The 25952-nt window shown below is 54.9% G+C and overlaps 1 protein-coding gene across 1 annotated transcript; it reads right to left on the bottom strand.

Annotated features, from left to right (window-relative positions):
- Window positions 1–1173: 1173 nt before the first annotated feature.
- Window positions 1174–25595, bottom strand: ADGRD2 (adhesion G protein-coupled receptor D2). The gene is given in 23 exon segments (XM_043470371.1): window positions 1174–1188; window positions 1236–1289; window positions 1430–1471; window positions 5636–5756; window positions 6608–6723; window positions 6811–6944; window positions 7510–7663; window positions 7954–8056; window positions 8315–8418; window positions 9835–9967; window positions 9969–9988; window positions 16889–16994; window positions 17619–17742; window positions 18453–18587; window positions 19314–19425; window positions 20617–20898; window positions 21159–21244; window positions 21598–21696; window positions 22090–22731; window positions 23054–23266; window positions 23625–23688; window positions 24236–24333; window positions 25469–25595. Coding segments are annotated over 22 exon segments (2895 nt in total). The 5' UTR covers window positions 24272–24333; window positions 25469–25595.
- Between the last annotated feature and the right edge of the window lie 357 nt (window positions 25596–25952).

The following is a 25952-nucleotide window of genomic DNA, read 5'->3' as shown; positions in this document are numbered from 1 at the left end:
TGAGACAGGAAGAGCCGCTCAAATTGTGGGAGGCCGGGTGGGGTTGCTTCTCAAATCACTTCCATTTCCGCACAGTGGGGCTGAGGGAGTGTCCGGGCATCAAGGGGAAAGGGGGGACATTCCCCTCCCCACCTGGGGTGTGGGAGCCGTACCCGAAGCCTTGAATGCTGTCAGCTCCACTGCCTGGGGACAGAGGAGGTCCGTCAGAGGGTGGTCCCCCTTCTGCTCCTCTGGCTCTGGGGGCCCTTGGCTACCTTGGCAATGACTTCTCCACCCCCGGGGGCCTTGGCATTCAGGTTCTGCCAGCTGCTCCCAGCGCCCTTCAGTCTGGTAATTGAAGGAGGAGGCCCCCTGGGTCCCCAGGAGAAGCCCCCACCCCAGCCCCACGCTGGTCCCTGTGGTTTCCCTAACCTTCCGGTCACAGCTGCCAGCCCCTTGGTAGAGCCCTGCCACCCCTGACCCAGCCTCACCGGTCTCTCGGGTTCTGCAATGGAGGAGAAGGTTGTGGGGATCCTGGGGCCATGGGTTCCTAGAAGGGAGAAGACACTTGAGCAGGTGAACTTGTAGGAAAAATTTACCTCGTAGATTAGCGCTGAAGAAACTAGGACCCAGAGAGAGAAAGTAACTTGCCCAAAGGCACAGAGCAGGAAAAGCAGGAGCTCGAATACAAATTCCTGGCCTGACCCTGAAGTCACTCAACCCATGCCCTGTCTCAGGGCGCCGAACCCCATCCATCTACCTGCCTTCAGGAACCCCCTACACCTCTTCTGCATGGAGACCCAGGGAGGGTGACTCCGGCAAGCTCTGCCTCTGGGCTGGGCATCAGGGGCCACTGTTGCCTGGTGGTGGGGGTGGGAGGAGGAAAGGAGCCTTTTATAAGCCATCCCCCAAGTCCTGCAGTCACAGAATACCCCAGGCCTGTCTCCTTGTCTTTCCGATGCTTGGCCTGAGTACTGGGGAGACTGGGGCACTGGGGAGACTGGGGTGCTGGGGAGACTGGGGCACCGGGTGGCACTTGGACTGGAAGGGGGTGTGGTCTCACCTCTAAGAGCCAGGTGTCTCTTGGGTGGAGCCAAGACTCTGGGGTCGTCCCTGGCCACCTCCCAGGGACATGAGGGTCTAGAGTGGAACCCCGGGCCCGTGGGACTGGAGCGAGCCTGAAAGGAAGGGGCATCAGTGCTGGGATCCCTGCCAGAGGTGGGGCCTCCCGCCCCTCGGTCCCCAGGCCTGCCCACCGTGAATGCCTCTGCTGCCTTCTTCTCAGCCATCCTCTGCAGGGCGCTCCGGACCTGGAGGATGGGTCAGGGGCAGGGGCAAGGCTGGGACCCTTCTCCAACCCCCATGGGCCGGGTGCAGAGCCCCCTACAAGTAAGCCCTACCTGACCCCACCCACATCCCACCCTGGCAGCAGCCAGCGTCCCTGACTTACCTCTCCGTTGTAGGCGGCATAGACCAGGAAGATGTACGGCCCCTGGGGACAGACCCAGGGTGAGGGTGGGTGACCTCCTGGGAGGCCCCCATCTCCCACTGCCTGGCCTGGCACCACAGCACAGACAGCCCCAGAGACATTTAGAGACACTGGCCAGTGAACACAAGTCCTGCCCTGCCCGCCAACCCGCGATGAGGAGTGGGCAGTTGTGGCATTCCATGGCAAAGAGAACCAGGAGGACCTGGCCCTGCCAGATCCCATGCCTTCAATCTCGGGTCACCAGGCAGCCTCTCTGCCCTCTATCCTTCCACACCCCACCCCCCTGACTTGCCCTGTCCTCACAGCCTCGCCTTCTCCTGAAGCTCCAAGGCTAAATGAGATCCAGAGACAGAGATCTCACTGCATTCTGATTGTTCAGTTCAGTTCAGTCACTCAGTCGTGTCTGACTCTTTGCAACCCCATGGATTGCAGCATGCCAGGCCTCCCTGTCCATCACCAATTCTTGGAGTTTACCCAAACTCATATCCATTGAGTCAGTGATGCCATCCAACCATCTCATCCTCTGTTGTCCCCTTCTCCTTCCGCCTTCAATCTTTCCCAGCATCAGGGTCTTTTCCAATGAGTCAGCTCTTCGCATCAGGTGACCAAAGTATTGGACCTTCAGCATCAGTCCTTCCAATGAACATTCAGGACTGATTTCTTTTCAGATGGACTGGTTGGATCTCCTCGCAGTACAAGGGACTCTCAAGAGTCTTCTCCAACACCACAGTTCAAAAGCATCAGTTCTTCGGCACTCAGCTTTCCATTAGCTGAATGCCTCTCTGAGCCTCTGTTTCTTATCTGGGAAGTCGGGATGCGGCCAGGACTTGCCTTCTGCTGTGTGTGAACTCCGAGTCACAGCTGGCTCCTCCCCACACACTCAAGGACTACAACGCCGTGGCCCCTCACCAAGCACCAGCGTGCTTGACCCTCACAGCAGCTCCATGGTGGGAGCTGGAGGGAGGCTCATTCTCCCCATTTGATGGAGAGGGTCCTGGGGCTGGGGGTGGGGACAGAGCAATGTGTCCCAGGCCTAAGTGTGGACCTCCACCCGCAGGTGGCTGGTGGAGCTTAGGACTCCCTCACCTTCCACCTGGATGATGCAAAAGGCAACAGTTCCTCCCCTGAGGCTCAGACAAGAGGATACAGGTGAGGGGATGTGAGTTCCTTGAGGCCCTCTAGCTTCCCAGGGCTGAGAACTGGAGCCCCAGGGCCCTACTAGTCTCCGTGGCTCCCAGGCACCAACTGGGTCGCTACCAGCCCCAACACTGCCCCTAAGCCAGACCCTGGGGGCTCCCAGCCCCACACACCGGCCCGTGCTCCCCCTGCAGCTCTCCGCACAGCGTCCCCCATCCCATCTCCTTTGACTCAGTCCTTGTGCTAAGTCGCTTTGCGAGCCCGTGGACTGGAGCCCATCAGGATCCTCTGTCCATGGGATTCTCCAGGCAAGAATACTGGAGTGGGTTGCCATGCCCTCCTCTAGGGAATCTTCTCAACCCAGGGATCTAACCCGTGTCTCCTGCATTGGCAGGTGGGTTCTTTGCCACTAGGGCCACCTCCCCACACCCAAACAAATTCACTCCAATCCAACCACACCAGCAAACTGTCCAACATCCTCCAAGGCCGGGGTGGAAGTCTGAGCTCCTTACACCAGCTCTGGGGACCCTGCGTGGTCTGGCCCCCATGTTCCCTCCTGCCCCATTTCTCACCAGCTCCCCCGACCCCATGTTTCCCTCCATCTGATCTCACTGTGCTCCCCTAACTTAAAACTTTATTCCCCTCTCTCCATGCAGCATTCAGGCATTCACTGAGCACCACGCCTCCAGGGAATGCCCGCTCTGCCTCCTGATTCGCTCTCGACTAACCCCCCTGCACCTCTCAGTCTCAATCACACCACACTGCGGTTGTATGGTTTTGGTGTCTGTCTGCGCCCCCCAAGGCTGAGAACTCCAAGGGTGGATTCTTTGATCCTGTGCCCCACCACGGTCTCAGCATGCAGCCCAGCTCAGGCACAGGGCGGGCGCCGGGGAAGAACTTGCTGAATGGCTGAATGAAACCATCTTGTGCCAGGTTATGCTTTGCCCTTTGCAAATATCATCTCAGTGGAACCCAATAGTGATCCCATGAGGTGGAGATTATGATTCCCTTTATACAGACGTAGAAACTGAGGCCTGTCTCCGCTTGTCTAGGCCTCTCAACAAGACCCTCAGACAGGGAAGGTGTGAGCCCCAACCCGTCACAGGACTGAGGCTTTGCTCTTCCCGCACAAAACCTGGCAGAGAGGCCAGACGGAAACAAACCACCCCCAAGAGCAGATAAATGAGTCCGGGCAGATTTCAATCCCTCCAGCCCCAGCCCTGCTCCCTGGTCACTTGGGGCAGGTCCTGCCCAGCTTATGCCCCAAGACAGAGTGAGAAAGGGGTGAGGCTGGAGGTTGAGCGGGGAGAGAATGGCATGGAGCGACAGCAGGTATGACGGAAGAGAGAGGAGAGGGAAAGGCCGGGCCTGGGGAGGGAAGCATCCAGGAAGGATTCAGAGAATGTGGCTCTGAGCCGACTTGGGAGCTGCCCTGAGATAGTCATGGGAACATCAGAGCGGGGTCAGGTCTCATGCCTTCTGACCCCTCACGAGGCAGCCTTTCTCCTCTCCTTTGACCTGAAGGTCTGAGGCTGGCTTGGGGGCGGGCGGCAAGAGGGGTGACCCTCAGAGAGAGGGAGAGGCAGGGGAAGGGACCAAGAGACAGGGGGTCAGAGCCAAGAGAAGGGGAGATGTAGAGAGAGATCCAGGAAGAGGCAGGTGAGACCCACACCAGAGGAGAAGGGGACAGGGAGAGGGGTCTGTGACAGAGACCGAACCTGAGAGACAGAGGAGGAATCCCAGGAAAAACTCAGAGACGAAGTAAATGAGACACCGAGAGAGGAAGGGACCTGTCCCGAGAGGGAGGCGAAGAGGGCAGTGAGGGGGATTCTGGCCCTGTGGCTGTAGGTCTGCCCGCCCGAGGGCCATGGGCAGGGATGGAGCTGGAGTAGTTGCCATAGCAACAGGAGGCTGGTACCCGCCCCGCCCCCCCGCCTGCCACTCTGAGGCAGGGTGGAGAGACCTGGGCAGGGTCTCTCTGCTAAATGGGCCGAGCTGGGATTCCAGCCCGTGGAGCTCTGGGAGTGCAGGGCTTGGAAGAAGGGCTTCTCCGTGTCCGTCTGTGTCCCCGGCTGCTCATCCCCACCTCTTCTGCGGGAGCCGTGCTTCTTTGGGAAGAGTGTGGGAACCCCAGGTTTTCTTCATTCTCCCGGCCCCACCCCGGGCATGACCCCCATCCTTCCTGAGCTGTCTGCTGCTTCCCCAACACCTCTGTTCTTTCCTCTCTCCATTCCCATGCTTCTTGGCAGAGGGTGGCGAGTCCCCAGGGCCCAGGGGGAGACGATACCATGGACCAGGACCCTGGAGCACTTGGTGTGGACCACAGGAAGAGGTGCTAGGGGTACGAGGGAGGCCGAGGGGACGGTGGGCCCGCCTGGACGGACCTCCCTCCCAGCACTCACTCAGTCCCTGGGTTGTGGCTGTTTGTGTCCATGCCCGAGTCCCCCACAGATCTGCAGACCTCCTGAGGACAGGGTGCCTAGTCTGACCCACTTCTGTGGCTCCAGGACACGCAACCAGAAGGGCACACAGGAGGATTCCTGTGGTCCCATGGTACTGCTTCCTTTATGTGGATCATGTTCTTCCAACTAACACCTTTTCTAAACTGCTGTTTTCACCAGTGGAATAGCTCATACTGCCCTACAGTAGGCCACCTGCAGACCCCAAAGGGAGAGGCCCCTGGCGTCCTGTACTCCTCCTCCTTAGCTTCTTGCCAAGGCCTGAAGTGGCTTGAGCACAGCCTGGAGGCTGGGACTTCTGCTGTGCCCTCGAGCATCAGGGCGCCAGGCATCTTAGCCACCCCCTTCTGGGCCTCAGTTTCCTCAACTGTCTAACGGGCCACAAAATCCTCCCTGAGGTTCTGCTCTTTGATTGGAGGTTTGACCCAGTCCCCTCTCGCCCACCCTCCCCCCGGCAGTGTCCCCACTGCCTTGGTGACAACCACGAGAGAGAGGACACTCCCTCCCCAGGCCCCTGACCAGCCCACCACGCCCGCGGAGCTCCAGTGTGTGGCCCAGGGCCCGGAGGTACCTGCAGGGAATTGAGGCCCACGGCGGCGTAGGCCCAGGCAGGGCTGAGGTGCACCAGCAAGCCCACCAGCCAAGTCAAGCCCAGGACAGGCAGCAGGACCAACACCGGCTTCACCGTGGCCCTGCAGGACAGAGGCGGGGCCGGGGGAGGCCAAGGGCCGGGGCGGGGGGGGGGGTCCCTACAGGGTTCTGGGGAGGGCAGTCCCTGGCAAGCATATGGAGAGGGGCTGGAGCAGCAGACCTGGGACTGCGGCTCAGGACTTGGGTGTAGCTGTAAAGCTCAAACACCCAGAGTGGCAGGGAGTGGGGGTGCTGGAGCTAGGAAGGTGGGGTCCCAGGTCCAAGCCTGGCTCATCCCCAGCCTGGCTCAAGGGAAGGGAGTGGCAGCTGTCCAGGGGGAGGGCTGAGGCCTGGACAGTGGGTCCAGGGGCCATGGATCTGGAAGGGCTTCCTCTTCCCCCTCCTCAAATCCCCTGGGGGGCGACCATGCTTTTCAAGGCCCCACTGCCTTGGGTTGCCCTTCTCTTGGCAGAGGGTAGAGTGGCCAAGAGGAAGGCCTGGGGTGTGGGGGGGGTGGCCCCTCCAGCAGGATATGGTCCCATAGAGTGATGGGGTTCCGGCGGGGGTAGAGACCTAGACTCTCACTCTGAACCTGAACTTCTAGGGACTGCCTCATTTAGGGGTCCCCTCCACTTGACTCCACCAGAGACAGTGCCTTCTGCGGATGGTGAGTCCCCAGGACAGTGGCTGGTGTCTACAACGCCCCTCATATACACACAGGCTCCACCATTACCATTCACACATCCACACGCATGAGCATGTGTGCACACACAGCACAGACATGTTGCACACACACACCCATCTATAGCCTTACACACATGAGCGCACATGGCCACACATACGCCCACCCTGGACTCACGCATGCTCACACCTGGCTCCCCCCCTTTCTGACTCCCCCAGGCTGGGGTCTCACCACATCTGGATCCTGAGCTGCTGCTGCACGCAGGGCTGCGGGCTCAGCATGCGGGCGCGGCGGCGGGCACTGGATACGGTGACAATCACCACGCGGACCAGGATGCAGGTGTTGGCCTGGAGATCTGGTGTCAGAGAGCAAAGGGGGCTCCCCCTCCCCTGACCCATCCCTCCCTGGCAGGGCCCCCGGGCCTCTCTGCTCACGGTCAGCACGAAGAGCACGGGCCCCACAAAGGCCCAGATGGCGTCTGTGTGCACGTCGAGCCAGCAGTGCCCAGTGGCCACGTAGTCATGCGGGGACATGGCCAGGGTGATGGCCACGATGGCCACAGGCACACCTAGGGGGATAAGAAGTGACCTCAGGACCACACCACCCATTGTGTCCTCCCTGGGAGCCAGCCCCCGTCCAGAGCTGCAGCCCCCAGCCACCCCACAGTAGCAGGTGTAATGGCAGCACAGGGCGATCCAGGGAGTGGGGTTGGGTGGGCTTGATACTTGTGGGTGGCATTGGAGCCCTGAGAGGTTGGGAAGTGGAAGAACTAAGACAGAACTGAGGCCTTAGGGCTGAGAATCAGCAGAGTTGGAGGCTGGTGACTGGCATGGGCTTAACTGGGGCTTAGCTGGGGCTTAGCTCCCAGATTAGGGAGGCGGTGCTGGAGGCCAGGAGCTGAGGTGGTCTAAGTGGAGGAGGATTAAGAACTGGAATTGGGTAGAGTTGGAGGTTGATGGAGCTGAGTTTGTGTCAAGACATGGGTGCTGGGCGCCGGGTGGTGCTGGGTGCTGGTGGAGGAGGTGAGTGTGGCACGGTGGTGGGTATGGGGCGGTGGGTATTGGGCATAATGGAGGCCATGCAAAGCACAGTCGAGGGGAACAGAACATGAATGAGGAGCAGAGGGACCTCACCCCAGCCCGTGGCGTAGTAGAGTGGCATCCGAGGGCCCGGGCGCATGCTCACGGCCACCACCTTGCTCCACAGCAGCAGCCCCTCCACCAACATCCAGAAGAAGGCGACCAGAAAGAGAAGGTGCATCACAGCTGTGACGGCCACGCAGGCCACCTGGACGGGAGGGTGGGCGATCCCCACTGAGGCCATTTATGGGTGCAGTCCACCCTGGGTCCCCTGTCCACGCCTGGCATTGCCAACCCAAAGCAGTCTGAGTAGGTGAGGTCCCCGGGTAGCGCCGCGGGTCCGGCTCCAACATTCAGTTTTTCCTCTTTAGGCCTTACTCCTCCCTGGAAAGGGAGCCGGGTGCAGACCTGGGACGGGGTCGGGGGCAACCCAGAGAAGGTGGAAGGTGTTTTCCCAGCCACCCCTGAGCCCACAAGCCCCCCCTGCTGGTTGCCCACCTTGCTGGCCTTTGCCCACTCGCTGGCCATGAGGAAGCCCTCAGCGGAGGCCAGGGAGAAGGTGAGGTTCTTGTGGACCGTGGCCCGCTCTGACTTGGGGACCCTGGACAGACAGCGGAGGTGTTAATGGGGACACCACCACCAGCCCCCACCCCCATCAGCCCCAGCCTCGCCCACATCCGGGTGAACTGGCTGATGAAGGCAGAGAGGGCGGCTCCACAGGGGCCCACAGCCCCAGGGGAGGGCCCCGGACCGGGGTCTACCTGGACTAAGGGTGGACGCCCTCCCAAGGAGGGATGTGGAGGCTGGCAAGGGGTGGGGTGGGCTCAGGGTGCTACAGCGGGTGGTAAGCCTGCCTTACCCAGCCGCCAGGAAGAGCAGGAAGGTGGTGGAGAGGGCACAGAAGGACACACCACAGCCCACAAACGAGAGCGTCCTCAGCAGTGACTCCTCCTCAGGGCCTCTCTGGAGGAGGGACAGAGACCTCGGAGGGCAGGAGCCCGCCACCACCCTGAGCTGCCGGCACCAGGCCTCACCAGCCCCCGCCGGCAACTCCCAGGACAACACCCACCGCCCCACACCCACCCCCAACCCCCAGGCCTGCACACAGCAGGCACTTAATAATGAGCATTTGCATGTCCTCCTCTGCTGGCTCTCCCTGAACGGGGGCCAGGCTTTCACTGATTTCTCAGCACTGGACGGGAAGTGGCCGACACACCCGTGGGGAGGAGACGGCATGTGATGACCACCTGCCGAGGCAGGAGTACGGGGCTGGCACGAATTACTTACGATGTGTCAAAGGTGCACGCTCTGTTTTTACAGGAAAACTGCATCAGATGGCATGTTTCTCGAGTGTGCTCCCTAACACGCCAAGTGACCCCAGCATTCCTGGGCTCAGGCCCACCTCACTTAACCTCTTGGTGAGTGACCACTGAGTCCCTTTCTGGCTCCAGCCAGCCCACCTCGCTTGGCCTCCTCCTGGAATTTGGCTTCCCCCACCCCCAGTCTGTAAACGCTGGTACCTATCAGAGGCCTGCTGTGGCTGAAGCTCCTTTTACTTCTAACTGCATCTCAGCCACGGCTTTACCTACCAGCTCGCTCTTGTTTCCAGCTGAGACCCCTCCTGCCATGAGCACTAGGCCACAGGACCCACAGCCCCCCAGACCTGTGGTCCCCCAAATCTGTTGCCCACCTGAGCCTTCTCGGAAACGAGTCCCTCATCTTCTAGTGGCCCTGGACCCTGTTGCCCTCAGCCCAGTCTCCGGGTCTCCCCACTGCTCCCTGGTCCAGGGTCCCTCCCTTCTCCTAGGCCCCTCGCTGCTTTCCCCTGTCACCACCCCAGCCTCACTCCTGGCACCGCGGGCTCCCTTGTGCAAAGACAATGCCTGCTTCACCCCCTTCCACACTTCCTCTGCAACAGGACCACCATCCAAGCACGTGAGCCTGGCATTCCAGGTCTGTGTGATCTGACCCAGGCCCACCTTGCCCACCGCCACCCCCCACCATGGACATTGCACTGAAAGCCCCAGACTCATCGCAGTTCTAGAATGTAACTTGTCTGCCATTTCCAGCCTCCTTGGGCCTCCCTTGTGGCTCAGCTGGTAAAGAATCCGCCTGCAGTGCAGGAGACCTGAGTCCGATCCCTGAGTTGGGAAGATCCCCTGGAGAAGGTAAAGGCTACCAACTCCAGTATTCTGGCCTGGAGAATTCCATGGACTGTACAGTCCAGGGGTCGCAAAGTGTCAGACACAACTGAGCAACTTTGACTCTGCCTTTGCTCAGGAGGCCCTCTGCTTGGCACGCCTTTCTGTTCAACTCTTGTTCACCCTTTAAAACTGGGTCCTGACATCACCTTCCCCTGCCCCCCTCCCCAGCACTCACCTGGACGTCATACACCTGCAACAGGACGGCAAAGTTGGTGCTGTGGTTGCAGAAGCAGATGGTCGAGCCCTGGTACAGGGCAGTCACGGAGCAGCCAGTGGTGGCCCAGGAGCCCCCTGAGTCTGGGCTTGGGGTGAGTAGGGGACAGAGGGCTCTTGAGATGGGCTGCACATGGGGGTGGGGGCAGGGGGAAGCCTTTCCACAAACCCTGGGGTCTCTCAGTGCCCTGCCTCTATCCAGTTATGTGACCTTGGGCAAGTCACTGCTCCTCCCTGGGTCTCTATTTCCCATCTGTGAAATGGGAGGATGGGGCTGAAACCAGTGATCAGTATTAACTGCATTAATTACTAAGCAACAGTGATTGATCTTCATTCCCTGGCTTGGGATTTATCATCAACTCTAACACCCATTCCACAGATGAGTCTCTCCCTACTCTAAGTCCATAGAGTAGGCTTACATAGCTCCTATGACAGGGAGCTCAGTACCTCCTGAGTAACAGGCTCTTCTGCCCCAGTTTGTCCCCAGCTGAGTGGGGCCTGGAACCACCCCCACAAGGAAGTTGATGAATGGAGGCCAAAAACCCACTTGAGTCCTGCCTCATCCTCAAGTGGAATGGATGTCTTTTTTTGTTTGTTTGTTTTTTAATGCCTTATTTAAAGAACTTGGAAACTCACCTGATGCTGAAGTTCCAGAAAGCACAGACAGGCTCCACCAGCTTCGGAGGGAAGGCCTAAGGGCAGCCAACAAGGTCAGGGCAGGTATGTGAGCGCACGTGGGCAAGGAGAGAGATCAGTAGATGCAGGGAGACGTGGAGACCTCCTGTGTTTGAGGGGCTGGGGGTTGCCTTGTATAAATCATGGGTGCAGTGGTTGGAGAAAAATGCTAGTGGGAAGGCACAAAGAAGGTGAAGTGAGTAGAGTTGCAGGCTGGCATTATGGTTAATATCAAAATCCTAGGAATGAACTAAATGTCCATCCTTTGGGGATTCTGTAAAAGAGCTCCCAGAAGTACTGAGTTTAGCAAGGCTGCAGGATACAGTATCATTATATAGAAATCAATTGCATTACTATAAACTTATATGAACAATTTAAAGTTGAATTAAGAAAACAATACCTTTTACAAAAATATCAAAAACTCTCTACTACTTAGCGGTGCATACATGCTCAGTTATTAAGTCATGTCCTACTCTTTGTGAACCCATGGACTGCAGACTGTCAGGCTTCTCTGTCCATGGGATTTCCCAGGCAAGAATACTAGAGTGGGTTGCCATTTCCTCCTCCAGGGGATACTCCTGACCCAGGCATGGAACCTACGTCTCCTGCATTTGCAGGCAGATACTTTACTGCTGAGCCACCTGGGAAGCCCATACTACTTAGAAGTATATCTAACAAAAAACCTTCAAGACCGGTACACTGACAACTAGATATCACTGCTGAGAAAAATGCAAGAAAATCTAAATAAACGCAGCGATATACCTTGATCAAGGATTGGAAGACTCATTGTTAAGATGCTAGTTCATCATCTTATTTCAATTTGGGAGATTTGGTGCAATCCCAATCAAAATCCCAGTAGGTTTTTCCATAGACATTAACAAGCTGATTCTAAAAAAAAGATTTTTTGGCTGTGCCACATGGCATGCAGGATCTTACTTCCCTGACCAGTGATCACCTATGCCCTCTGCAGTGGAAGTGCGGATTCTTAACCACTGCCAGGAAAGTCCCCTGATTCTAAAAGGTATACAGCAACGTGAAGACCCTAGGCCAGCCAAAGCAGTTTTGAAAAGGAAGTATAAAGTTCAGGACTTACATTAACTGATTTCAAGGCTTACCATACAGATACATTAATCAGGACACAGAGGATTAGTGTATAGATCTAGGGAATAGAATAGAGAGCTCAGAAATAGACTTACACATATATGGACAATTGATTTTCAAAAAGGTGACAGGATAATTCAAGGGAGAAAGAATAATCTTTTCAACAAATGGTGTTGGAATGGGATATGGCAAAATATGTCTATATGGAAAAATATGAAGTTCAACCCCTACCCAATGAAATATGCATAAATGAATTGAAACAAAGCTGTAAATGTAAGGCTAAAATGAAAAACTCCTTTGAGAATATCTTTGTGACCTTGGGATAGGCAAGTTTTCCTAGACATGATGCAAAATGCATAAGCCATGCAAAAGAAAAATTGATAAACTGGACTTCATCATATTTAAAACTTATCTTTCAAAAACACTGTTAAGAAAAGCAATCCACAGACTAGGAGATATTATGTACAAAACATATAGCTCACAAAATACTTGTATCCAAAATATATAAAGAATTCTTACAATTCAATAGTAATACAAATAATTTAAAAATTGAGGAAGTACAAAGCTGGAGGCATCATACTCACTGATTTCAAACAATATTACAAAGATACAGAAATTAAACAGTATGAGATTGGCATAAAAACAGACATACAGATCAATGGAACAGAATAGAGAGCTCAGAAATAAGCCTCTGTGTGTATGGTCAATTAATTTATGACAAAGGAGGCATGAATATATGATGGGGAAAGAACAGTCTTCTCAATAAATGATGTTGGGAAAATTGGACAGCCATAGGCAAAAGACTACCCACTCCAGGATTCTTGGGCTTCCCTTGTGGCTCAGTTGGTAAAGAATCTGCCTGCAATGCGGGAGACCTGGGTTCGATCCCTGGGTTGGGAAGATTCCCTGGAAAAGGGAAAGGCTACCCACTCCAGTATTCTGGCCTGGAGAATTCCATGGACTGTATAGTCTATGGGGTCATGACTGAGCGACTTTCACTTCACTTCAGGCAAAAGAATAAAACTTGGCTACTGTCTTATACTATATACAAAAATTAACTCAACACTGAACTAGACTTGAATTTAAGACCTGAAACCATAAAACTGCTAGGAAAAAACATAGGTGGTAAGCTCCTTGACATAGCAAAAATATTTAAAAGCCAAAACTATGCAGTTAAACACAGGCAGGAGACATACAGACAGCCAATGAGTACATGAAAAGATGCTCAACACCATTAATCATAAGGAAAATGCAAAACTACAGTGAGATATTACCTCACATCTGTTAAGATGGCTATTACCAAAAACACAGGAAATAACATGTTGGCGAGGAAATGGAGAAAAGGGAGCACTCATACCCTGTTGGTGAGAATGTACATTGGTGCAGTCACTATGAAAACAGCACAGTGGTTCCTCCAAAAATTAAAAATAAAATTGCCTTATGGGCCAGCAATTCCACTCCTATATATATCCAAAGAAAATGAAGATACTAACTCAGAAATGATATATGACACTGCTTATTACATGAAACTCTGCTCAGTGTTACGTGGCAGCCAGGATGGGAGGGGAGTTTGGGGGAGAATGGATGCATGTATATGTATGGCTGAGCCCCCTCGCTGTTCTCCTTAAACTATCACAACATTGTTAATCAGCTACACCTCAATACAAAATGAAAAGTTTTCTTAAAAAGAAAATATATTAATATATGCACCTCCATGTTCACTGCAGCATTATTTTCTAAAGCAAAGATATGGAAACAACCTGTGTCCATTGATGAATGAAAGAATAAAGAAACTGTGGTGTGTGTGTATATATATATACATACACACATAAATATATATATAGTGGTGTGTGTATATATATGTGTGTGTGTGTATATATATATAGGCTTCCCTGAAAGCTCAGCTGATAAAGAATCTTCCTGTAATGCGGGAGGCCTGGGTTTGATCCTTGGATTGGGAAGATCCCCTGGAGGTGGGCATGGCAACCCACTCCAGTATGCTTTCCTGGAGAATCCCCATGGACAGAGGAGCCTGGCAGGCTACAGTCTATAGGGTCACACAGAGTTGGATATGACTAAAGCGACTTAGCATGCACACATGCCTATATAAAAATATAAAACAGAATATTCAGTTCAGTTCAGTCGCTTAGTTGTGTCCAACTCTTTGTGACCCCAGGGACTGCAGCACGCCAGGCTTCCCTGTCCATCATCAACTCCTGGAGCTGGCTCAAACTCATGTCCACCAAGTTGGTGATGCCATTCAACCATCTCATCCTCTGTCATCCCTTTCTCCTGCCTTCAATCTTTTCCAGCATCAGGGTCTTTTCAAATGAGTCAGTTCTTTGCACCAGGTAGTCAAAGTACTGGAGTTTCAGCCTCAGCATCAGTCCTTCCAATGAACATTCAGGACTGATTTCCTTTAGGATGGACTGGTTGGATCTCCTTGCAGTCCAAGGGACTCTCAAGATTCTTCTCCAATCCCACAGTTCAAAAGCATCAATTCTTCAGCGCTCAGCTTTCTTCATAGTCCAAATCTCACATCCATACATGACTACTGGGAAAACCAAAGCTTTGACTAGATGGACCTTTGTTGGCAAAATAATGTCCCTGCTTTTTAATATGCTGTCTGGATTGGTTATAACTTTTCTTCCAAGGAGCAAGCGTCTTTTATTTCATGGCTGCAGACACCATCTGCAGTGATTTTGGAGTCCAAAAAAATAGTCTCTCACTGTTTCCATTGTTTCCCCATCTATTTGCTATGAAGTGATGGGACCAGATGCCATGATCTTAGTTTTCTGAATGTTGAGTTTTAAGCCAACTTCTTCACTCTCCTCTTTCATTTTCATCAAGAGGCTCTTTAGTTCTTCTTCGCTTTCTGCCATAATGGTGGTGTCATCTGCATATCTGAAGTTATTGATATTTCTCCCAGCAATCTTGATTCCAGCTTGTGCTTCATCCATCCCAGCTTTTCTCATGCTGTACTCTGCATATAAGTTAAATAAGCAGAGTGGCAATATACAGCCTTGACGTACTCCTTTCCTGATTTGGAACCAGTCTGTTGTTTCATGTTCAGTTCTAACTGTTGCTTCTTGACCGGCATACAGATTTCTCAGGGGGCAGGTAAGGTGGTCTGGTATTCCCACCTCTTTCAGAATTTTCCACAGTTTGTTGTGATCCACACAGTGGAAGACTTTGGTGTAGTCAATTAAGCAGAAGTAGATGTTTTTCTGGAACTCTCTTGCTTATTCTTTGCCTTTTTGCATTTCTTTTTCTTGGGGATAGTCTGATCACTGCCTCCTGTACAATGTCACAAACCTTCGTCCATAGTTCTTCAGGCACTCTGTCTATCAGATCTAATCCCTTGAATCTATTTGTCACTTCCACTGTATAATCGTAAGGGATTTGATTTAGGTCATACCTGCACATATGCAAATATAAAACAGAATATTTTTCAGCCATAAAAAGAATGAAATCTTGCCATTTGAAACAATGTGATGGACCTTGAGGCCATTATATTAAGTAAAATGTCAGAGAAAGACAAATACCTTATGATCTCACTTATATGGGGACTCTATAAAAAAAATCAGGCTCATAAAATACAGAGAACAGACTGGTTGCCAGTGCAGGTGGGGCAGGGGCAGGGAGAAAAGGGTGAAGGGAGTACAACAACAAAATTAAGAGAGAGAGGATCCATGTGGTTTGCATGAAGAAATGTCAGTAATCAGAAAAGCAAATAGCAGGCTAATGCAAACATTTTTGAAAAAAAAAATAAAGACTATTTCCTATATTTTAAGAAGCCCAATGACATCTCAAAATTTTTTAATTAAAAAAATGAATGAAAACTGAGAAAAAATTTGAACTTATAAAACAGAGGAAGCTACATGAATGCCTGATAAGTGTATAAAATGATGCTCAAAATCATTGATCTTCAAGGAATTGCAACTTAGAACCACAATAAGATGTTAATACAAAACCATTATAATGAGCAACAAGCAACAACATAGATGATACTCAAAACCAACATCTGGGCAAAAGAAGCCAGACTATAGTACACATTATATGGTTCCTTTTATATGACACTTTAGAAAAGACAGACAATCTAGAGTCACAGAAAGCAAAGCAGTGATTTCCTGGGTCAGAGTGGGGAAGGCTGATGGGGAAGGAGCTTGAAGAAGTCTTTGGGAAAGGTGGACAAGCTGTGTATCTTGACTGGGGGCAGTAGCGCATGAGTATATACACTGGTCAAAACTGATCGCATTGTACATTTAAAATGGATGGTTTAGTATATGTAGATTTATGTACTTTAATCTGATTTTTTAAGAAGTCTTGAGATGATATACAAAAGACATAAGCTGTGGTATATGAGTGTATTTGTGTGTGTGTGTGTGTGTGTGTATATGTGAGTGTGTGGGCACATGTGTCCAGGATTGGTGGTTTTGGGGAAAGCAGACTCTAACTTTCCCTGAAATGCTCTAACGCTTCAAAAGCAGGAAGGAATTTGTGTTTTACATGTAATGAATTAAATGACATATCCTGCTGATATTTCCATGTCAGTTTATAGCAAAATACCCCATTCCTTACATAACCTCAGCTGACATTCTATTGTGTAGCTCTACAAGGCTTTTTTGTTGGGGAAGGGGGCGCACTGCGTGGCATGCAGGATCTTAGCTCCCCAACCCGGGATGAAACCTGTGCCCCCTGAAGTGGAAGTTCTGAGTCTCAGCTGCTGGACATCCGGGAAAGTCCCTACAAGGCTTTTAAAGTAGTCCCCTGTTGATGGACATTCAGGTTACTTTCATGCTTACAAAGCACACTGCAAGGTGGGGCTCTCACATCTCCTTATGTGATCTGATGAGAACCACCAGCTTTTTGAGCCATGAAGAACTATAACAAAATCCCAGCTCTGCCACTTAAACAAGCACGATAACAAAATCCCAGCTCTGTACCAGGCACACCAGCTTCCCTAAGCTCATGTTTGTGGACTGGACAGTTGGAAGATTAAACAAACGCAGCTTATTGAAGGCATCTGCCATAAAGTAAGCATGCAGTGCATTACTTCCCTTCCCCCTCTCTCAAAGACAATGGATGGCATGTGGATGTGTATTTTTCTTGAACAGTTTTAGACCTTGGTTCTCCAGTGAACAAATACTGGGATGTGTTTGGGGGGGTGGGGGCGGGGGTGGGCACCAAACCAGGATAACTGTCCCAGGTGGCTGTTTCCCAGAAGCACCACATAGTACCTGGGTCTGGTGTTGCAGGTGAAAGGTCACAGCTGTGTTGGCCTCCCCAGTTTCATCCCACACCTCAGAGGAGATGATGGCTGACCCCACCTGGGTGCTTAGGAATCTGTGGGGAGAAAGGGAGCTTTTAAGGGCACCAGGTGTCTGTAGGGGAGAGGTCACACGTCACTGAGGTCATCAAAGATGATACCCCTAAGTCCAAAGAAACATTAGCAAAAGTCCTGTGCGGGGAATTAGGGCACCTGGGTTCCATTCTTGCTGGTAATTTGGCTGCCCTGGTGGCTCAGATGGTAAAGAATCTGCCTGCAATGCAGGAGACCCTCCAGGGTTTGAACCCTGGGTCAGGAAGATCCCCTGGAGGAGGAAATGGCAACCCACCCCAATATTCTTGCCTGGAAAATTCCATGGACAGAGGAGCCTGATGGGCTACAGTCCGCAGGGTCGCAAAGAGTCAAGACACGACTGAGGGACTAACATTTTCATTTTCTATTCCCTCCCTGAGACTCAGTACTGGAGCTGGGACCCCAGACAGGAGTCGAGCCATGTTCCCACCAGCACATCTTTGCGAGGCCCAGAAATCTGTGTGTGTCAGGGGTGAGCAGGTTTGGCCATGGGCTGCCAAGGGCAGATTTGCCCACCACAGTGGGGGTGGGTTCTGGGAGGGAATGGAGGCCTGGCCTTCCCTGGGGAGGAGATCCAGGCCCTCGGCAGCCTACTGGGTGGGACTCACCTCTGCATTCTGCTTGTTTCTTCAGGACTGTCTGGAGCCCGTGGCTCTTGGCCAGGGGCCCCCAGGGTGTGCTGGAAGACACTCGAGCTAAACCAGCTGTGGATCACGGTGACTCCAGAGAGGCCTGGATGAACAGGAGGAGGCCTGAGACCCACCCAGTGACTGAGCAGGCACCACAGGTCAGTCCCGAGGGAAAAGCTCTGCCCACTTTACAAATAGGGAAACCGAGGCACATAGAAGTTAAATGACCTCCCAGAGATCACTCACTAGAGAAGTGGGCAGAGCCAGAATTTCAACCGGCCGTAGTTGACGTGCTTAAGCTGGCAGCTCCACAGCCCTTTGCCGCTTATCCTAATCCTCCACCCCAGGTGGAGTTTGGGGTTTGAGGGGAGGAGACTAAGTGAACACCTACTATGGGGTAGGTGTTTAAGCTCCTAACAATCCAGTGCTGCTGCTGCTAAGTCGCTTCAGTCGTGTCCAACTCTGTGCGACCCCATAGACGGCAGCCCACCAGTCTCCCCCATCCCTGGGATTCTCCAGGCAAGAACACTGGAGTGGGTTGCCATTTCCTTCTCCAATGCATGAAAGTGAAAAGTGAAAGTGAAGTCGCTCAGTCGTCTCCGACTCTTAAAAACCCCATGAACTGCAGCCTACCAGGCTTCTCCGTCCATGGGATTCTCCAGGACACCCCAATGAGGCGAGTACTAATCTTACAGATGGGGAAACAGTTCTGAAAGCTGAAGTGACTTATTCACAATAGTAGAGCTAGGAACTTTGATGGTTGAGATTTGACCCAGACCCCTGAGGGTCCCACCACCCGTCCCCCTCGCCCACCTTTCCCGAGGAGCCGCCTCACTTCAGCAGCGGGGATGCGGATGTGGCCGGGCCCCTCTGGATGCCCGCCGGGCACTGTGAACACGTAGCCCTCTGTGATGGTCTCCCTCAGGCGTAGGCGCTGCACCTCCAGGCCTGGGGTCAAACGGGGCTGAGTGGCTGGACCTCAGGAGGGAGGTCTTCAAGCTGGGCTGGCCCAGCTGGCAGGGTCTGCTTACCCTGTCCCTGCCACACATCCAGGAGGCCACCATTCCTGCTCAGAGAGGCTCAGCAACTTGGCCGAGGTAAATCTGACATTTCCAAGTCCAGGGGGACAGGGTGACTGAGAAGGGGGAGTCGCTGGGGGGCAGACCCTGAATATCAGTGAGCTGCCAGAAACCAGTGGGCCCCTGAAAGACCGAAGTTTTGCCTGACGTTCCACTGTCAGTGCTTCCCCACTCAATCTGTAATACAAACATTCACTGAGTCTGGTCCTGAGATGCAGAAATGACTCAGAAACAGCCCTGGCACTCAGGGAGCTTCAGGCTGAATCACATTAATTGCCACAGAAGCAACAAAAGATAAGTTCAAAACACCAGGGTAACAGAGGAGAGAGGAACTGACTGTTGGGAGAGAGCTAAAACTGGGGAAGGCTTCCTAGCAGAACTGACGCTCGAGCAGGGTTCTGAAGGATGTATAGGAGTTTGCTAGGAGGTCAAGAAAGAGAGTATTCTGGATGGAGGACACAGCATGGACCAGGGCAGAAACAGAAAGGAGAATCGGTGGGAGTCGGAGAACTCCCAGTGATCAGCGCTGAGGAGGATGTCTGAGCCCAGGTCCCACCCGCAGCCAGTTGTGTGGGACAGGTTGGGGCAGGCTCACCAGCATGGTGGTACTGGAGGTACATTCGAGGCCGCTCAGAGGTCAGCATGGAGTTCAGCAGGGGTGCCAGGCGCTGCACGCTTGCCACCAAGGCCATGGGTCCGCCAACCACCTGCGAGGAGGCCACAGCTGAGCCCCTCTCACGCTCCACACCCCACTGCTGCCTGCCCTGACTGCTGGGGTTAACACATTCTCACGGATCTGGGAGGTGGCCCGCCTGCTCCGGACCATCAGAGGCTCTGCCTGAGGGCATCCAGGATCAAGTCCTGGATCCTTAGCCTGATATTTGAGGCCCTGCCTGATGAACCTTCTCCGGCTTCTCCAACCCAGTCCTAAGCCACGTTGTCCTCGACTCAAGCTGAAGGCCTCACAGTGCTCTCTGCCTGCTGGTAGGCTGTTTGCCAATGGGGCACACTCAGAAGGCAGAGCCATGCCTTTTGCTTCTATGGTCTGACAGGTGCTCAAGTTTTAGCTTCTAAAAGAAAGCCATGGGGTGGGGGGGTGGTGGTGTTGGTGGGTGGTGCTGGTGAGGACAGAGCAGGGATGGGGATCATGCATGGTTGGGACCCCTCCTCTGTGCTGGGCAAGTCACCTGATTGACACCTACTCCTGTCCATTGCCTAAGCAAGCCAGGTATGATCATTTTTCCACAATTTTCCAGGGAAGAAAACTGAGATTCAGAGTCCAGTTTGCCCCAGTCTGCCACAGTGTTTCAGATCCCCAGTAAAATGTGGGGTTACACCCTCCCCAGGGTGGGGAGCACCACTTGGAGAGGTGAACATCCCACAGAATCAGCCTCCTGGGTTGTGCCATCCCCACCCCACCCTCAAACCCAGGTTTCGGTTCTGAGGTCACAGGGGACCATGCCTGCCTCTGAAGCCCCAGAGGTCTCAAGGCAATGTTCATGACCCCGTGTTTTCTCCCTTCTTTGAGCTGACGATTCCCAGGTCTACAGCCGCTTCTGCCACGATGAGATTTCCAACACCCTCATCATCTGTCTCTTCTATTCTCCATGGCCGAATGCTTAGTATAGTGGACCTCCCACTTAAGGTGGACAGTGATTGTTGGATGTGGGAGGCCCTTGTTGACTAGTGGCTCTTAATTTTTAATTGCAGGAGCTGTTGTTCAAGAGCAGTTGTTTGTGGAAATTCAACTTATAAAACAGACAAACGAGAAGCTTCTCCAGATGGATGGTAAGATGGAGCTCGGAGATGGGTGCTGACTTGCCCACGGCTACACAAATGGGTGGCAAGGTAGGAACCAGAGCCCAGGCCCCTGTGGCACCCAGCCCTGCCAGCCTCACCTCACTGACTGACAGCCACGCACCAGCCAGCGGCTCCTCCAGGACCAGGCTGGCTACAGACATGACAGCCTGGCCCAGCTGCTCCCAGGGCCCTGTTGTGGGCTCTGGCTCCCACGTCCCAAGGGCGGCCACTCTTTTCAGAAAGCGCAGGACAGCCAGCAGTGCTGCTGGCCCCAGTGGAGCTGTCTCCTTTGCCAGGACTCCCTCCAGGATGCTCAGGAAGCTGGCGGCCTCGGTCAGGGACAGGTCTCCGTGGGCTTCAGAGAGAGGGTCAGGAAGGAGCTGTGGGGCAGAGGAGCCGCTGATGGCGGGTCTGGCGGTCACAAGGGGGATCCCACCCCCCCGCCAGGGCCTATATGCTTGGTCTCTGCCCGTCTTCTTGGTGGGTAGGATCTAACTACTCATGAGCCCCCAGCTCTCAGAGTGCATGGGTACATGAACAACCTTAATTCCTCCACACACATCAGGTGGGTGTCCCCTTTCCAGGTGAGGACACTGAAGCTCGTGGAGGCCACCCGAAGTGCCCCTGGGAGGGGGCTCACCACAATAGCGTTGGCCAAGGCATTGACTCGGCTGATAACATCCTGGCCAGGCCACGACTGGGCGTCCTGCAGCCGCCGGTACTTCTCTGCAAAGCAGTGGATGCCAGACTGAGCCCTGGGCAACCTCCTCCCCAGAGGTGCCCCATCCACCCTGTGCCGCTTGTGGGGGCTGGGCACACTGATGGCGGTGTGTCTGGAGACTTAGGTGTCCTGGATGGGGAAACTGAGGTACAGAATGGCAAAACCACCTGCTTGAGGTGAACCCCACAATCTGGCATTCTCCCCCGGTCAGAATGGCCCCATTTATCTGTGGCCTAGACTCCACCGAGGCCCCAGGATGCTGAGAAGATTCCCAATTCCCAGGCTGTGCCAACTGCTCCTCCCTCAGCATACACTGGTCCATACCCAGCGTCCCCTTCAACAGAGCCGGACGGCGCACCTGTCCGGTAGCAGCAGAGGAAGGACAGCGGCTGCAGGCAGAGCAAAGAGCCCTCGGTGTGGGGTCCTGGGTCCCACGTAGGGCACTCCTCTGAGGGCACTGGCCAGGGTGGGAGAAGTGTCAGGGCCGCCTCCTGGCTCCCCACCGTCTCCACGACCTATAGCCCATTCGGGCCTTGAAGGCACCGGCACGCCTGAGGGGGCACCAGGACGCGCAATCCTGGAGTTAGGGGGCGACGTGGGAACCGGAGAGAGGAGCGCTGCAACCAGCACTGGGCGGAGCAAGGCGGCCGCGGGGTTGGGGGCGGGGGAGCGAGTCCCTTCAGGCTGCTATGACTAGGTACTAGGTAATGGGGGCCTGGAGAGGGCGTGGCCGGACTTGGGTGTGGCTCGGTTGGCAGAGGTGGGCTGGGTCTGGTAGGAAAGCCAGGAGATTGTGGGTGGAGCCAAAGGTGGGCGGGGCCTGGCAGGCAGGAGGCGGGACAGACCATACCTGGACAGAGAAGCTGCACCCACACCGGCGGCAGCAGCGAAGGTGTGACGTCCAGGGCGCCCAGATCCCAGCGGAAAAGCAGGCCGCTGGGGGGCGGCGCGCAGGCCCGTGCCCGGAGCATTTGCGCGGGGCTCAGCGCGCGGGCCCACAGGTGGAAGTCGGTGAGGTTGCCGCTGAAGGCGTCGCGCGCTGAGAAGCCGCCGCCCAGAGAGTCCTGGTCCTGGCCCAGCACGAGGATGCCGCCAGGTGGCAGCGGGTGGCCGGCGCCCAGGCCCCGCGCCCCAGCGCGTCGCCGCCCATCGGCGAACAGCGACCAGCGCCCGCCGAGCTGCTCCCACGTGGCGCACACGTGGTGCCAGCGGCCGTCTGCGCGGAAGGCAGCGCGGAAGGGCGCGTGATGCCCGCGCACCACTAGCGCCGCGTGCACGGCGCCGGCCGGCTCAGCGAAGGCTCGCAGCTGCAGCGCGTTGGCCAGCGTGGGCACAGCCAGCGAGAAGAGTGCTGCTGGGTCGGACGAGGTGGCATCCCACTGCACGTGTGCGCACGCTGTCAGCTCCCCCAGCTCGGGCAGAGGCGTCCGAAGTCTAGCAGCCAGGTCCGCGGATCTCTCCCCGAACATCAGTGCGGCCGTGGCGCGCGCGCCTGCAGGGATGCGCAGGCCTCCGCCTCAGTTTTCCCACCTGCACACACCGTCCAGCCTCTGACAGCCCATTGTCACATCTGCAAAGCCCGCCCCCTTAAGCTTTGGGTGCCTCCCTCCCTCGGGAAGGAAGAAATGGGGACTCCAGTGCCCCTAACCCAGGGGTAAACCCTCTACTCTCAGTCCAGGACAAGGGAATCTGAGATTGCCACTCGACTTCCTCTGGGCTCAAACCACAAAGACTGTCACAGAAGGCTGCTATCTTGAGGTCACCAAAGCCCCCTCCCCCCAGCCCCCATTTTTAAAGCCCCAGCCCAAACTCACGCCTCTGCGGGGGTCTTCGCAGAGGGGCTTCTCTTTGGCCCACCCAGATGGGGTCAGGCAGCCGTGCAGCGAGGAGCCCATCTGGGGGTGGCAGTACCAGGTGGCCCAACCGCTGCTCACAGGACTCTTGGGCCTGCCACCAGCTCAGCCGCTGCCCTGGGAACTTGCACACCTCGTCTGCAGTCTCCACTACCTCTCCAGGGGCCACTGGAGCTGCCGGGTGGGAGAAGGGTCTATGGGGGAGAAGTGTGTGGGCATCTGACCCTTGCCGGGTGAGTGGGGCGGCAGAGCCAAGGACATTGGGCATGGAGACATTTGGGGCTGGAGGGGGCTGAACCCTGGCTATGCTAGCAAGTTTTGTCCCCTTGCTGGGTCTGTTGTGTCATCTGACGTGTAGTGATAGGAATGACATGGACAAGAGTGATGCTTTCAGCCCAGGGCTTGGTATAGAGGGGCTGAACTAGATTGCGCATCCTTCTTCCTTTGCATTCCAGGCCAGTGTGGCACATGGACCAGGGGCTGGCTGAGCTGGGGAAGGGGAGAGCCTCTCTGGGGCATCCCTCATACCAACCTGTGACCCAAGGGTTCCTTGATTCACCTGGAGAGTTGGAAGGGGTCCCAGAGAGACTCCTTATCTGAGAGAGAAGACAGGTGGGGTCTGAGTCAGATCCCCACACCCATATGTGCTGTTATTGAATGTCTACTGTGTGCTCCAGCGGGATACAGTGGAGGTTGCAGGCTCTGCAGTCAGACCTGGATTCACCCAGAGTGTGATCTTAGGCAGGTCGCTTCATTGCCCTGAGCCTGTTCCTAGCATCTGAAGTGAAAGTGAAAGTGTTAGTCGCTTAGTCGTGTCCAGTTCTTTGTGACACTATGGACCTGCCAGGCTCCTCTGTCCATGGAAATCTCCAGGCAAGAATACTGGAGTGGGTTGCCCCCTTCTCCAGGGGATGTTTCCAACCCAGGGATCGAACCTGAGTCTCCTGCATTGCATGTGGATTCTGAACCACCAGGGAAGCCCTAGCATCTAGTGGATGCTTTATTCTAGTTCTGTGCCAGGGACTTAGCTTGTGTAACCTTTGCAGTTGCCTCATGATGTGAGGTGGCCACTTGGAACCCTAGCATCTTTGAGTCCCCTTGGCCTCCTCCCCTCCATCCCCTGCCTCCCAGAGGTTCAGGTACCAGGAAGGCTAGGAGGCAGTAGCACCAGGCAGCCATTCTGGATCCAGCAGGAGGAGCAGGCGAGGAACAGCAGAGATCACGGGCGTGGCCGGTGTAGACTGAGGAAGGAAAAATGCACAGGAAGGCAGCTCAGTGTCCCGCTTTGCGGTGCTACCCATTCTGCCATCCTGCCCCTCGTTTGGCTCCCAGACCCCACTGGGCTGGAAGCCCAGGATGGGATGGCCCACGCAGGGGGGATGACATTTACTTGCACAAAAGGGATGGTCTCCAGGAGCCTCTTCCAGGACTGCAGCTGGAAAACACTGTAGCCCTGGTGAGCTGGTGGGGAGGAGGGTGGGGACAGCAACAGCCCACTGGCCAGAGAGGGACGAAACCAAGAGCAGGGTCTCCTGAGGTCGGGGGGTGGGGTGGGGAAGGGAGAGTGAGCTCCCGACCCTGTAGGTCTCCTGTGTTCTTTGCGCTTCTCAGCCTGGCATTCAAGGCTCTGTTGCAATCAGGCTTCTGCTGAGCTCTCTGGCCTCATCATTTCCCCACACAGCCACCCTTCCCTTGCTCCCCACGCTGCTCCCGTTTCCCCAGGCCGCATCCCTTCTCCAGACCTTTGGCCATGCTGTCCCTCCTTCCCAGACTGGTCTCCCACCCACTCTGAGGCACCGCCTACAAATCAGCTCGCCGTCACTCCATCCACCCAGCACCTGCGGCAGACCTGCCACCAGCAGGCGCTGTAGTTAGCTGAGGAGACCCTAATCACAGGTGATTTGGGGGCTGCTCTTGGCAGCCTAGTGGGGGTGGGGGCTGGGTTCAGGTCTGAAAGAGCCCTGGCCAGGCACAAATGGTCTCAGAAAACACTGGAAGTCAAGTAATGCCCCCACTGGGTTCCACCATTCGGCCTCAGGTCACCTGGAAGTCTAGAGCCATCACCAATGATAATTCGTTCCCTTTCTCCTTTCCCAGATAAACTCTATAAGCATGAATATCAAACCCCAGCCCGGGAGGACACGGAGAGTCACACTTTTTGGACTCTGAAAAGCACCAAACTTATTGTCACCTCCCCCCTCTTTTAAACAGCACCTGTGTCCCCCAGGGTCCCACCCCCAACCCCAAGTCGGTGGGGGAATTTTAAGAGTCTGGTCCGGGCACACAGTGTGGACTCAACTGCTGACTGCCCGCCTCTCTGTTCACATTTGTCCGTGTTTGCCCACAAACTCCCTGGCACCCCCCTTCCTTGCTCACCGAACACTCGTTGGCATTCAGAAGAGAGGCGAAGTTTGGTCGCCCCACTGCACGTCCCTTCTTCACAAGAGGCCAGCGGGGAATCCCTCGTAGGCTGATGGGCCCCGGGGGAGGGGGGCGGCACAAAGGGCTCCCCTTCACCTGCGCTGATCCCGCCCCTGTTCACAGCCCGGCTCCTCACCGGCTTTGCCTGGTGCCTGTGATCGGCTCAACCTCTGCGAGGTCTCTGGGACCAGAGTTTGGCGTCGGCGAGCTCTCCGCCTGGAGCTCTCCCAGGACCGACGGCTGCGGGGCGGCGCTAGGAGACCCCGCCCCTTGGCCCTAGCCCTCCAGTGCGGCGACTTCCCCGCCTGTGCGCTCCGGACTGGGCAGGCGCGGGGCCGTCAGGGGATGGGTGAGTCCTGGAGGAGGAGGGCATCAGTCTCTGGACGGGACCCGTGTCACAACTCCCCACAACACACAGGTAAAGTCACTCTTATTAAAA

This window comes from Cervus canadensis, chromosome 5 (assembly GCF_019320065.1).
Source record: "Cervus canadensis isolate Bull #8, Minnesota chromosome 5, ASM1932006v1, whole genome shotgun sequence".
NCBI lineage: Eukaryota > Metazoa > Chordata > Mammalia > Artiodactyla > Cervidae > Cervus > Cervus canadensis.
This window is presented reverse-complemented; position numbering and strand designations above follow the sequence as displayed.